General features: G+C 43.8%; 1 protein-coding gene across 1 annotated transcript in view; it reads left to right on the forward strand.

Moving 5' to 3' along the window:
* gcn1 (GCN1 activator of EIF2AK4) overlaps window positions 1-13,949 on the forward strand; it is a 28,013-nt gene extending 14,064 nt beyond the window's left edge. The window contains exons 30-58 of the mRNA XM_004084503.5: window positions 332-521; window positions 607-677; window positions 767-932; window positions 1,008-1,202; window positions 1,319-1,565; window positions 1,699-1,820; window positions 2,254-2,368; window positions 2,541-2,720; window positions 2,920-3,140; window positions 3,229-3,297; window positions 3,379-3,517; window positions 3,592-3,788; window positions 3,899-4,041; window positions 4,122-4,239; window positions 4,685-4,900; window positions 5,022-5,186; window positions 5,275-5,436; window positions 5,514-5,606; window positions 5,681-5,824; window positions 8,127-8,396; window positions 8,535-8,648; window positions 9,326-9,556; window positions 9,643-9,836; window positions 10,322-10,436; window positions 10,755-10,851; window positions 11,018-11,166; window positions 12,044-12,154; window positions 13,045-13,266; window positions 13,332-13,949. Coding sequence (XP_004084551.3) covers window positions 332-521; window positions 607-677; window positions 767-932; window positions 1,008-1,202; window positions 1,319-1,565; window positions 1,699-1,820; window positions 2,254-2,368; window positions 2,541-2,720; window positions 2,920-3,140; window positions 3,229-3,297; window positions 3,379-3,517; window positions 3,592-3,788; window positions 3,899-4,041; window positions 4,122-4,239; window positions 4,685-4,900; window positions 5,022-5,186; window positions 5,275-5,436; window positions 5,514-5,606; window positions 5,681-5,824; window positions 8,127-8,396; window positions 8,535-8,648; window positions 9,326-9,556; window positions 9,643-9,836; window positions 10,322-10,436; window positions 10,755-10,851; window positions 11,018-11,166; window positions 12,044-12,154; window positions 13,045-13,266; window positions 13,332-13,457 — 4,582 coding nt within the window. The 3' untranslated portion in view covers window positions 13,458-13,949. The remainder of the gene's footprint in view (window positions 1-331; window positions 522-606; window positions 678-766; window positions 933-1,007; window positions 1,203-1,318; window positions 1,566-1,698; window positions 1,821-2,253; window positions 2,369-2,540; window positions 2,721-2,919; window positions 3,141-3,228; window positions 3,298-3,378; window positions 3,518-3,591; window positions 3,789-3,898; window positions 4,042-4,121; window positions 4,240-4,684; window positions 4,901-5,021; window positions 5,187-5,274; window positions 5,437-5,513; window positions 5,607-5,680; window positions 5,825-8,126; window positions 8,397-8,534; window positions 8,649-9,325; window positions 9,557-9,642; window positions 9,837-10,321; window positions 10,437-10,754; window positions 10,852-11,017; window positions 11,167-12,043; window positions 12,155-13,044; window positions 13,267-13,331) is intronic.
* Window positions 13,950-14,348: the final 399 nt, after the last annotated feature.

Genomic DNA, 14,348 nt, shown 5'->3' on the forward strand with positions numbered 1-14,348 from the left:
GAATAATAAAAAATATTAGTAATCATAGTAAAAGCCCCTCAACTCTTCGACACACTTCTACACATTGTACAAAAACAGTGAGAAACAATCCATAAAATCAAATTGAACCTGGAAATGTAGAAACGACTTAAAAGTTTAGCAAAGAAATCTCTTTTCTTAAAGACCTTTCCAGTGGATGAAGTTAAGTCATGTTTAACCCCCTAATTTCATGAATAATTCTTTATAGTGCGCGTCTCCGTATACAAATGTTATTATTTTAAATGTCATAATGAAAGTAATGGAAAAATCCTCAGGACTCGTGTAAACCAGTGTCTCTGCTCTTCCTCTTCAGACTTTGGCAGTCATTGGATCTGGAGTTGGTTCCAGAGCTCTGCTCCCTGCTGATCGGAGACATCACTCACCACGAAGAGGCCATTCGTTCCGCCGCCGCCGAAGCTCTGTCAAGCGCCGTCTCCCAGTACACACACCAGTCCGCTTCCGTGCTTGGCCAGCTCACAGAGCTTTATAATCAGAAACTTTATGTAGGATTTTGCGCTCTGTCCACATTGTATTTGTTGCAATTCTTCTAACTAGTAACCCGAAAACAACCCTTTGCTGTTTGTATAGAGACCACCTCCTGTGCTGGATGCTCTGGGCAGAGTGATTTCTGAAGCTCCACCTGACCAGTGGGAAGCCAGGTAAGATACTTTTACCAAATTTTGCCTTCGGATGTTTCCATCATGTTCTTTGTTGTTTACAGAGTTTGTTTCCTCCTCATGTTCCTTAGATGCGGCATCGCTCTGACTCTGAACAAGCTGTCACAGTACCTGGATGAAGCTCAGGTCACCCCTCTTTTCCTTTTCTTTGTCCCCGACGCTCTGAATGATCGGCACCCTGAAGTGCGGCGCTGCATGCTCGACGCTGCTCTCTCCGCCCTCAACACACACGGAAAGGTAATGCTCTGTCGCTGTCTCTTTTAGCCAGCTGGATTTTCCTCCTCAAACACTGTCTGATGGACCTGCTTTCAGGACAACGTGAGCTCCCTGCTGCCGGTGTTTGAGGAGTTTCTGAAGAATGCTCCTCAGGATGCCAGCTACGACTCTGTCCGCCAGAGTGTAGTTATTCTCATGGGGTCCTTGGCAAAACATTTGGACAAAAATGACCCCAAGGTCAAACCCATTGTGGCCAAGCTTATAACTGCATTGTCTACACCTTCACAGCAGGTAAACAATCATTCAGTTTGCATTCTGTCTCTTAGAACTACGGCCTCAACAGCTTATTTTTACAAACAGAAATACGAAAAACTCTGAGTATTTAATTTATTTTTATACCATAACAGGTCCAGGAGTCTGTGGCTAGCTGCTTGCCTCCTTTAGTTCCTGCCATCAAAGAGGATGCTGCAGGAATTGTACGAAACCTGCTTCAGCTGCTGCTGGAAAGTGACAAATATGCAGAGAGGAAGGGAGCAGCATACGGACTGGCTGGCCTGGTCAAAGGCCTTGGGATCCTGGCACTCAAACAGCAGGACATCATGTCTACGCTCACTGATGCCATCCAGGACAAGAAGAACTTCAGGCGGAGGGAAGGTCAGTGAGAAGTTCTAAAATGCTGTGTCAGCTAAAACACTTGTGTAGCACTCCTGCAGGTCAATAACTGATTTTAAATCTGCCATTAAATTTCAAACATGAAAAAACAAACAAACTCTGGATTACCTTCTAGGAGCCCTGTTTGCGTTTGAGATGCTCTGCAACATGTTGGGGAAGCTGTTTGAGCCGTATGTGGTCCATGTGCTGCCACACCTTTTACTCTGCTTTGGAGATGGAAACCAATATGTTCGTGAGGTGAGTGGTTAGAATGGGGTCACTGACAAAACCACACATGCATGATAATGGCGTATACTTGTATGGCACTTTTCTACCTTGCTCTGAGACCCAAGGCTCTTCACAGTCACAGTCCCATGCACACACACATTCACACACTGATGGGGGCTCGGCCACCTTACACTTACACCAACTTATAGCCATCAAGAGCAATGTGGGGCTCAGTGTCTTGCCCAAAGACATTTCAACCATTGACTGTATAAGAGAACTCTAAATAGACTTCTATGGGATGAAATAAATAGTTATGTGAGGGATAATGGCCGACGAAGTGTGCATTATCATGCATTATGCTGCAGAAAGTCTCCTCTGATCTTGCTGCAACAAAACGCATTATTGCAAAAATGTAAACATTTGTCTAAAACTTTCCAACTTTTCTATTTCCTCTCAACCTCAGGCTGCAGATGATTGTGCCAAAGCGGTAATGAGGAACTTGAGTGCCCATGGAGTGAAGCTGGTCCTCCCCTCCCTGCTTGTAGCTTTGGAGGAGGAGTCATGGAGGACAAAAGCAGGTGAGCAGCACATAAGATTTCTCATCACCTTGTTTGTGTCTGTTGGGGATAAAATACCACTTTAAAACTGTCTTGATGACTACAGAGGAAATCAGTAGCATGCTATCTTATCACACACAAGTCATTTCAAAGTCTTACCCCCCATAAAACTGATGCTTGTCTTTTCTTCTAGGCTCTGTAGAGTTGTTGGGTGCCATGGCTTATTGTGCACCAAAGCAGCTGTCCTCCTGCCTGCCCAGCATTGTACCCAAGCTGACCGAGGTACTGACTGACTCCCATGTGAAGGTTCAGAAGGCTGGTCAACAGGCCCTTCGACAAATTGGCTCTGTCATCCGCAACCCTGAGATCTTAGGTGGGTATCTCAGCAGAAACGCATCCAAAACACTTAACCAGACCTCTGTAATTTACTGCTCATCCCTGCCTGAGGCTGCTGGAGTAACGAGGTCTGACTAAACCGCTGTGGTTAAGCAGCGCTGTGCTACCAAGAACTTGAAAAGAAGTGCAAGAATGAATCCTTGGACTGTCCAAGTCTTACTTTGCTCTTCTCTCAGCCATCAGTCCCATCCTACTGGACGCCCTCACGGATCCATCAAGAAAAACCCAGACGTGCCTGCAGACCCTGCTTGACACCAAGTTTGTGCATTTCATCGATGCCCCGTCTCTGGCCCTCATCATGCCCATCGTGCAGAGAGCCTTCCAGGATCGCTCCACTGACACCCGCAAGATGGCCGCTCAGATCATTGGCAACATGTACTCCCTCACTGACCAGAAGGTAAACACGGTGAACAGAACGTTATGTTTGTGTGTTTTCATGACTTTGTTTCATTGTTTTAACTGTGATATTTTCTCTCTGCTGACAGGATTTGTCGCCGTACCTCCCAAGTGTAATTCCTGGGCTGAAGGCCTCTTTGCTGGACCCCGTACCTGAGGTGGGTTTAGTGGTGAATGGTCAAATGTCAGGAGCGATGGATGTTTGAAACAGAAATGGCATTTCTCCCTCTCCTGTCCAGGTGCGTACAGTCTCTGCCAAAGCCCTGGGGGCCATGGTAAAGGGGATGGGAGAATCCTGCTTTGATGACCTGCTGCCGTGGCTCATGGAGACGCTGGCATCCGAGCAGAGCTCTGTCGATCGCTCTGGAGCTGCACAAGGTCAGTTCCTCTCCTTTAGATCTTTTGAGTTTAGCAACGGCCATTTTACCCGTTAGTTTTAATGATCCTCACAGGTCTGGCTGAGGTGATGGCCGGACTGGGAGTAGAGAAGCTGGACAAGCTGATGCCAGATGTTGTGCAGACTGCCAGCAAGGTGGACATTGCTTCTCATGTCAGAGATGGCTACATCATGATGTTCATCTACCTGCCTCTGACCTTCGGAGAGAAATTCACTCCTTATGTTGGACCCATCATCCCTTGCATACTGAAGGTGCCGGCAGCTCAGAATGATTTGTTTTTTCTGCATCGTTGACTCAGTGACTCTGTCTCAGTGTGGTAAACCCTGTTTGACTGCGGCTCATCGTTTCTCTCTCTCTTCAGGCGTTGGCTGATGAGAATGAATATGTAAGAGACACAGCACTGCGAGCTGGCCAGCGGATCGTCAGCATGTATGCCGAGACCGCAATTGCTCTGCTGCTTCCAGAGCTGGAACAAGGCCTGTTTGACGACCTGTGGAGAATCAGGTCCGATCTTGGAAAGCAGCCATGGGCCAGCGGTTTAATGCATCTGTTATTGCCTAACCCTGTGCTTTGTTTGTCTATAGGTTCAGCTCCGTACAGCTGCTGGGAGACCTTCTGTTCCACATTTCTGGAGTCACAGGAAAGATGACCACAGAAACGGCCTCAGAGGATGACAACTTTGGAACCGCGGCATCCAACAAAGTTAGAAAACTTTTATTTTTCTGAAAAGCAGTCAGACATTATCCATAAATAACCCACGGGAAGTGAAATCAGTGAAATATGACGACAGATGACATTTTCACTCTTTTTTTGTCCTCTTGTTTAATCTCAAAGTTCAGACCTTCATAGAAAAATGAATCCATTATTATAGAATGAAAATAAAGAAGATGAATGTGGAAAACTGAACACATTCTGTACAGGAGACACGGCACAGATGAGACTGATTGACAACAGCCAATCAGGTTGCAGAAAACAATACACTGTTTAAAAAAAAAACATGTAAAATTACACAGAAAAAAAACTCCAATTAATGACAACATGAACTGCAGTATAAGGAGGGAACAATGTATGTTTGATTTACCATCACCAAAAACTGAGAAATCTGATGTTTGTGAGTTGTTCTCCTTTTTCTTCTCCCTCATTTCAGGCTATAATATCTGCTCTGGGCGGTGAGCGGCGCAACCGTGTGCTCTCCGGCCTATACATGGGCCGCTCTGACACGCAGTTGGTGGTTCGCCAAGCTTCTCTTCACGTGTGGAAGATTGTGGTTACCAACACCCCCAGAACCCTGAGAGAGATCCTCCCTACCCTGTTCAGTCTCCTGCTGGGCTTCCTGGCTTCAACGTGTCCAGACAAGAGAACGGTACAACTGTAGATTTAGGAAAAACTGTGTTTTTAAATTCCTAGTTGGCAGTTTTATTGCGCTGCTGTGGTATGAAGGAGCCTAGAAAGAAAAAAAAATCCTCTCTTCTGCATGAAATAAGATTGCTGCTCGGACTCTGGGGGATCTGGTGAGGAAACTGGGTGAGAAGATTCTCCCTGAGATCATTCCCATCCTGGAGGACGGGCTGCGCTCAGATAAGAGCGATGAGAGGCAAGGTGTCTGCATTGGCCTCAGTGAGATCATGAAGTCCACCAGCAAAGATGCTGTGAGTCACATGCACCATTCGCATTTTTAAGCAGGTTCCCCTTCAGGTCTTAATGAAATGAAACCCTTTCCTTCTGATGGTTCTGTAGGTGCTCGTCTTCTCTGAGTCACTTGTTCCCACTGTGAGAAAGGCTCTCTGTGACCCTCTGGAGGAAGTCCGAGAGGCTGCAGCCAAAACCTTTGAGCAGCTCCATGCAACCATCGGTCACCAGGCGTTGGATGACATCCTGCCTACTCTGCTCAAACAGCTGGTGCGACACTGAAGACACAAATGCATCCAAATGTGACTGAAAAGCGTTCAAAACACAGCTTGTTACTGTTTTTCCAGGACGATGAAGAAATGGCTGAGTATGCTTTGGATGGCCTGAAGCAAGTTATGGCAGTGAAGAGTCGCTCTGTGCTGCCATACTTGGTTCCAAAGGTAAAACATCAGAATAGATTCTTGCATTTAGAGTCTTGATTTGGTGTAAAGCGACTGTCTGTGTGCTCAAACAGCTGACTGCCCCTCCTGTGAGCACCCGAGTGCTGGCCTTCCTCTCAGCTGTGGCTGGAGATGCTCTGACTCGTCACCTGGGGGTCATCCTGCCTGCCCTCCTCTCCTCCCTTAAAGAGAAACTTGGAACAGAGGAAGAAGCTCAGGTGAAGCAGTCTTTTTCTAATTACCATATTTTCCCGCGTATAAGTCGCTCCCGAGTGTCGCACGTTTAGAAGAAAAGTGCAACACTTCTAAACAAATCCGCCAAGCCCAGGATAACGCTCCGTTCACACCTTCTCAACCAGCGGCTCCTCAGTAACCGCCTGGCAGCATGCCTAAGCCGCACAAAAGAAAGCATCTTGCATCTGACATTGATACGGACATTCAAAATTGGTCAGCAAAATATAAAGTTTGAATAAGTGAATTATCCTGACAAGAATTACAGCGTTAGAAATAAGAGGGACAAAATGGTTGTCTTCTGGACAACCTGGTAAGTAAACTTGGTTGTCCTCCCCAATTTTTGGTTGTCGTTCGATACCGATATTCAACAACAACGATACCTACTCAGATGTCAGTACTTGCATCTTTATTTCTTCTACACATCAACTGCCTCTTATGATGGACATTTGAAAAATATCGAAGCATCTGGTTACTCAAAGTATTGCCAAAAACCTGAAACTAATATCTTTATAACTACTATCTTTACACAGATTTAAATATATTGGTTCTTTTTTTTCTTTGGTTTTGATAATTGTTGCTTAAAGAATATAAAATATTAAGACTGTTGTAATAATTTAGAATATCATATCAATCCCATGGAAAAAGTTTTTTTTCAGCTCATGTCAGTCTGTTCTGTTATGAGTGAAAGTTATAGTGTTTTATGAATGTGTGTTAAATCTATTTAGGGCTGATTATTTTGAACGTGTTTTTGGAGACCTCTAGCGGTTGCGCCAGGTACTGTTCAACACATGTATTTGAAAAATCTTTATTGAAGAGTGCATGCACGCACTTCGTTTGTCAGTGGAAAGAATTTGCTCCATACGTCTCAATTCAGAGGTTGCCAAAAACTAACCCTTGAAACTTGAAAAATAGTCGAAAAATACCAAAATGTTGAATAAAAGACCAGGTTTTCACTCGGACAACCATCAGGTTCATTTGTTTGTCCTCCGTGAAATCTGGTTGTCTTGGACAACCGGATAACCGTTTATGTCAAACGCTGGATTACAAAGCCTAGGACTTCCATTATTTTTTATGTCGTAAATCCTGGCCAATGACTGACGAGTAAATCCTGGCCAATGACTGACGAGATCTTTAGTCGTGTGGTTCTGTTTTCAAGCTTTGGTTTGTAACAGAATAGCCCGCTTAAAGGCAGTCTCAACTGCAGACCAAACGCAGTATTTAGGACTCAATCCAGACCAAATTAGGTGAACTAAGTCCGGACCAACAGACTTTTCCAGTCTGAATACACAATAAGGCGACGTTCACACTGCAGGCTGAAACAACCCAATTCCGATTTTTTTTTTTTTTTTTTTGCCCCATGCGACCTGTATCTGATCTTTTTTGAAAATAATTCCAGCGAAATGGCCGAGCGTAGTGTTGAACCTTTCCTGCGATAACCTTTTTTCCTTTCCAAACGTGGTCAGAAGCGCGGGGGACCGAAGGCGGATCCTCCTCGAGTTCCACTTCCCTGTTCGCACCCTCAGATTCTCCAGAGCGGGTTAAAATAGAGTCAATAGCAGTTCTGCTGGGGGGAGCCTTCTTTTATCATTGTTCTCCTTCCTCCGTAACACACAACATGAATGAATGCTGCCCCCTCTCACTCCCTCCTGCGCTGCACGTGCTCTTCTCCTCTCTCTTACACATGCGCGCGCGGCCCCAGCACATACACATCCCCATTCCACAGCAGTGGGTACAGACGATCCTGGCTCCAATGCCTTCTTAAAATTAGAAGATTGTAATTGTGCTGGCTCCTTCGTGAAAATAAATTTAATAATGCAAAAAGAGCTTCGCTGTTGACAACACTGTTGATGACATCCATTGTTAACATTAGCTACTTCTGCAAACAACGAGTGATGTCATTCACCGTTGAGTATTCTTCTGCGCATGCGGGTCACTTCTGGGTCATCTCACGGTCACACAGGAGATCACAAAAATTCACATTTAAGTGGAAATGTGAACGGCCTTGCAAAAAAATCAAATTATTTAAAAAAATCGGAATTGAGCATTAAGCCCTGCAGTGTGAACGTAGCCTTAGACACACCCCTGGCCAAACTATGCAAAAAATCATAACTTATACTCTGAAAAGATTTATGACTGGATCTTTTATCTTAAGGGGCATAAGTTCTACTATAAATCTTAAGTCTGCTAAGCCTTTGTTCTTCATTTCAGTGCTCAGTTTGTTTTCTTAGAGTTTTTGATTCAACAAAGGACTTAAGTCATTGTTCTGATGTGTTCTGATGAATGCAGGAACTCTGCAGCTGCCAGACAGTGATCCTCTCTGTGGAAGACGAAGTGGGTCAGCGGATCATCATAGAAGACCTGCTGGAAGCCACTCGAGGAGCCGACCCCGGTCTCAGACAGGCCGCTGTCACCATACTCAACGCTTATTTTGCACGCACCCGTCTCGACTACAGCAGTCACACTCGCACCCTGCTGTCAGGACTTATTCGCCTTCTGAACGACTCCAACCCAGAAGTCTTGTCCCAGAGCTGGGACACCATCAACTCCATTACTAAGGTGTGCTTGTTGATCAGTCTGATGTTTAAGTCCGATTTGCTGCCGTTAGTGCAACATGTGATGTAGATAAAACAGCAAAAGCTTTTTTTGCTCACTAATTGGAGTGTTAACCTTCTGTTTTTATCATTTGTTGTGCAGAAACTGGATGCTAGCAGCCAGCTGGCTTTAATCGATGACCTCCACCGAGACATTAGATCAATAACTGCAGATGTAAAGGGTCAACATCTACCTGGTTTTTGTTTGCCCAAGAAGGTAACACACAGAAGCACCAGAACTTTCCTGGAATTCCTCTTTCTTACTGCACCTTTGAGTGAAAATGTCACAGCCGCCACAAAATTTTCAGGCACCTAGTACCTGGTGAAAATGAATTTTGGGGCAAAAATGAAGGCTCACATTTATTCTATTGTTTTATTTTGAAAATGTAATACATGAATCTTTCGCTCAAGCTGAACAAAATGATATGATATTCAGCATGAATATATTGGGAATGGTTGACAAAAACGTTGTTGCCAAGGAAATCCAAAAGTTTACTTTTGTCAGTTCTTCTAAATGTGACACAGACCTGTTCACCACCTCCAGGTGACCAACAAATGAAATGGTTGTTATGGAGATAAAACCAACAGAAATGATCCGTTTGGAAAAAATGATATTTGATTTTTTTTTTCATGAACTTGTCACATGCAGCTCTCACCAGGGGAGCAGAAGAGGAGAGGGAGGGGCATGTAGCAGCTACTCAGTCAGTGAGGGCGGGTGAAAAGGGGGCGGGGCAGGTAGCATGTGTGGGTCATACCTCGCTCGCAGCTTTAATTTTATTCTTCTTTCACCACTTTCAAAATAATTCATAATTGGGGGGAAAAAATATAAAATGATGAAGTGGATGGAATGATTGTGTCTGAGGTGACTCCTGTTTCTGTCTTGTCCTTGGGTAGGGTGTGTCCTGCATCCTTCCTGTCCTGAGAGAGGGCGTGCTCTCCGGAAGCCCTGAGCAGAAAGAAGAGGCTGCCAAGGCGCTAGGGGGCGTCATCAAACTGACCTCTGCTGAGGCTCTACGCCCTTCTGTGATCCACATCACCGGACCCCTCATTCGTATCTTGGGAGACCGTTTTGCCTGGACAGTAAAGACCGCTCTGCTTGAGACTCTCACTCTGCTTCTGGCAAAGGTTCATATCTGCAGCCGTGGAGTTGAACATCGAAGTAAAACCAGCACGTGTGTTGGATCAATGACAGAACCCCTTTTTTCCTCCAGGTGGGCATTCTTCTTAAGCCCTTCTTGCCGCAGCTCCAAACCACCTTCCTGAAGGCCCTGCAGGATTCCAGCCGTGCAGTGAGACTGAAGGCCGCAGAGGCTCTGGGTCAGCTGGTGTCCATCCACACCAAGGTTGACCCGCTCTTCACTGAGCAGCTCTCTGCCATACGCAACGCCGAAGACTCTGGAGTCAGGTGAAAGGCCATGAGTCATCTCAAAGGTTGCAATGTTAATATATGAGTCAATACTAGCTTTTAGTTTCCGTTTTAAGCAATGCTTAGTGTGGGAATAAAGCGCATAAATAAAGAGCAAGTAGATGTTCACTTAGAGAACTGGAGTGAGGTTTCAGAGGGCAGGAATGTGATCACATTTGCACGTTTCCTGATAGATGACAGCTGCTAGCACAGACATAACATGTGTTTGGGCTCAAATCAAAATAGTGCCTCCATTACAACATGTATCCACTAGAGAGCACAAACATTCAGTTTTTTCTGTATGGTTTAAAACCCTTTGTTTTTTTTTTTAAATGAATTTCTTGTGAAAACAGATCTATTGATATGATGAGACAGTGATAAAAAAGAGTGATAAAAAAGAGCTCTAAAAAGCGTGTTCTGGTTTCCTCTATGTTAATAAAAGCTGAAGGTTTCAGATATTGACGTTTTCATTTGTTTGTTCACAGAGAGACTATGCTGCAAGCCTTGAGGTTCGTCATCCAGGGGGCCGGATCAAAGGTGGACCCAGCAATCCGCAAAAATATCACCACCACATTGCTCGGCATGTTGGGACATGACGAGGTATGACGCCTTGCAACACTAGGCGAAACTAAGAAGACTGAATCTGTGGCAGCACACCCAGTGTTCCACCTCACCGGCCTGAAATCATTTCAAAATTAATTAGGAATTTACAGAACAAACAAGATGTACACGCTTCAGCCCCAGAGGAAAGCTCGGAGCTGAAGTTTGGTCTGTAGTCACAGTAGTGAAGCGGAACTCAGACAGAGGATGTGGTTTTTCTGAAAAGGTGGTTTTGAGACTTCATATCACTTTGAGTATAAATGACACAAAACCTGTGTGTCTGTGTGTGTGTGTGTGTGTGTGTGTGTGTGTGCACAGGACGCAACCCGAATGGCGTCAGCCGGATGTGTTGGTGAGCTGTGCGCTTTCCTGTCAGAGGAGGAGCTTAAGAGTATATTACTTCAGCATGTCTTAGGTGTGTATTTATATGCAACCCAATCACATCTCTATTTATTAATTGTGTTTTTCATTTTTTATAAAGCACAATACAATGTCTTTTTTTTTTTTTGTCTTTGATTCTCTACTGAGCTCTATGGTAAACACAATGTAGCATAAGCTAACATCTGTGTGCCTCTTCTTAGGGGACGTGTCCGGTGTGGACTGGATGGTCCGTCATGGTCGCAGCTTGGCCCTGGCCATAGCCGTCAAATCCGCTCCAGAAAAGCTTTGTGGGAAAGAATACTGCGATACTGTGACGGAAACCATTTTGACCAACGCCACAGCTGACAGGGTGAGCACAGGGCATTGAAAGCAGACACAGTGCTGCCTTATGGACAGTCCTCTGAGGGAAGCAGTGTTTGTGAAAATGCACTGTGGATTTATGCGGATTCACATGTTTTAGGGTTTGAATGGAAGTGTTGACTTGCTGCTGCCTCTGCCAGTAAGCAAACAACACACCAGATTTTCTTATATCTTTAGACTTTGTAGATTGGATGGTTCCTTATGTTTGTAGTCATTCTGTTAAGCTAAAATAAGCATTTTTTTGTATTATGTGGATATAGGTTTATGTAATCCTGATTCCTAAGAGAATTTATTAAACTTTCATATTATAAAGGAGCTTTTTCAGTCTAGAGCAGGGGTCGGGAACCTGTGGCTCACGAGCTGTATCTGGCTCTTTTGATGGCCACATCTGGCTCGCAGACAAATCTTTAATTATTAAAAAAACTACTTTATATTCCCCCATAGCTGAACCCCAGTGGTCGAAACTCTCCAACGACAGGCTAAGCGACAGAACTGAGGGCCAATCAGCATCTCTGCTTGATGCGTTCAAGAACTCCGGAACTTAGTACCCGACCCATCACCCGCCCAATTCAACTCAGACCTCTACAATAACAATGTTATTAAAAAAGAATCCACAGACTTATTGTACTTTAAAAGTGTTAAAATGATATAAAATGCACACATTCACTTGTGTGTTTAGTTTTAAACATATTGTTTATTATAAATGTAATTTCTCTCACGAAATTACATTTAAAAATATGTGGCGTTTATGGCTCTCTCGGTCAAAAAGGTTCCCGACCCCTGGTCTAGAGGAACGTTATAAATCTAATTTCCTCTTCCATCATGGGTCAATAGCCTGTCATCTGCTCTGTTGGTTTCTCTTTTAGATTCCTATTGCAACAAGTGGAATCCGAGGTTTGGGATATCTGATGAGACATCACCTCAGAGTGGAAGGAGGCAGCAGTATCTCCCAGCGCATCATCACTCAGTTTGTTAAGGTGAGGAACTATTGTTTTTATTTTGGTTAAAGTTGTATTATAATTACACAGTAAAGAGTTGGCACACATACAGGCTATGGAAATGTTGACTTTGGTTCTGCAAACAATTGGCAGATAAAGTTTCAGGTTAATAGGAATCTGATCCTAAATCCCTGTTGGCCTGTTAACGTTTGTCAAATAATTGTTTACTTTAAAAACATACATGTTGGAGTTAAGGTGGAGATTTTTTTCTTCTGTAACTCAGTTGAATCTTGTTCTTGTTTTCCTTGGATGTGTTTAAACGCAGTCATGGTTTAATATTAGAATCAGACTTTTCTGGGAATAATTAATTGGTATTTAAGCTGTGATAGCTTGTTACTGATATGTTAATTAGAGTAAGTGATATTCTTAAATCATGGGACATATCCAGATTAGCCCTTTATTCTTTTACTAAAATGGTTTGTGACTTGATTTTATACTAGAACTTGACTGAGCAAGTGTGATGTCACCCGTAGCTAATGGTTTCCTTCCAGCTCCAACCAAAAGTGATTTCAAGCTATTTTTAGTGATACAGACGCTGCTTGAACCAGAAATTGTCAATAAGCAGTGATTGGTTCAAGTCGGTCTGATTCAACATTTCTATGGCAACCACTTTCACCAATCAGGAGTGAACTTGTTAGAAGTCCACTCAGTCCAGTTCTCATATACAGTCTATGTTTGTGACATGCTGTTGCTTTCTGCTCCAGTGGGGTTGAGGCAAAACAGAAGCCTGCTGGAGACAAAAGTTACTTTAGGGGGGGGAAATCAGTTATCTTTTCAAGTTAGACAATAATATAAATGTTGCCTTAGGTGGTGCATTGGGTGGATGTAAGCTTTGGGCTGTGTTACATACTGTGTGTGTGGCTCCACAGTGTCTGCAGAATCAGTCCAGTGATATCAGGCTGGTGTCAGAGAGGGTGCTATGGTGGGTTTTCAGAGAGCCGGCAACACCATCCATGGAAGCCGGTCTCATTAAGCCTATGCTGAAAGTTCTACTGGACAACACCAAGGATAAGAACACCACAGTCAGAGCCCAGAGCGAACACACCATTGTCAACTTACTGAGACTCCGCCATGGAGAGGAGACATTACAAGTAAGTGAGGCTTCTGTTTAAACACTCTTTCTCGTTTTCAGATTTTTAATCATTTGATTTTTCAGAGTGTCACTGCCATTCTGGACTCAGCAAGTAACGATCTGCTGTCAGAATGTCACCGCCGCTCACTAAAGAAAATCGCCAGCCTGCCAGACTCCAATGAAGAAATCGACGACACTATTCTGACATGAGGCGGGAATTACCGACGAAATCAAACCTACCCAGATCGACAAAAGTTCCACAACTTCAGACACACTCAGTGGACAATCTCATTCTGTCCTGCGTGGGCTTGTTGGGAGATGAGCTTTGTTGGTTGAGGTCTTCACGCATACCAGAAATTTCTTTTCTTTCTCAACTTTACATCATCATTTTAGAGGCTTTTAAGCCCAATTTCTTTTTAGTTTTGTTCCTCTCATGTGCAGGTTATTTTCCTGTACTGAACTTTATTTGACAGCCACAATGCCAAATCGGTTTTGATACTTAAGTGTTTTGCTACCTATTTTACCAAAAAAAAAAACATCTGGGATGCCTATGTCATAAAACAACTCCCCATCTCTAACTTTTATTTGGACTTTGTGTGTGACAGTTGTTTGGGAAAGAAACCCATTAAACAACAATCATTGTTATCAATGATAAAGTTGTACAAAGTGATGCAAAATAATAATAAAAAAACATTCACAAAACTGTGCGGAATAATGATTTTCCTCTGTTGGCTGTTGAAAGTCCCACACCGATTATCTTTTGATCTATCTTAAAAGTGTTCCCAGTGGTCTTTAAATTATGAAAAATCTGTTGTTTTCTAGAACATAGTTTCTGCAGAGCGGCAGTAGTTCATTAAAAGTCAACAACCCTCTTAGTCTGTTGGTGCAGAGTAAGCCTTCCATCATTTCCCATCATCCCTTTATTTACACACCCCCTCACAACCCCAATCTACCATTACCGCTGCAACAAAAATGGCGAGTAATATTAGAGCTATCCTGCTGAACAGTTCAGTTTGGAGCCAGACGCCAGCTCAGACGAGGAAAACGAAGACGTTGATGGATCTGTTTGTCTTCATCCAAATGGAGGTGGGCATGGAGCAA

Source organism: Oryzias latipes, chromosome 9 (genome assembly GCF_053564925.1).
Source record: "Oryzias latipes strain Hd-rR chromosome 9, Olatipes_Hd-rR_3.1".
Taxonomy (NCBI): domain Eukaryota; kingdom Metazoa; phylum Chordata; class Actinopteri; order Beloniformes; family Adrianichthyidae; genus Oryzias; species Oryzias latipes.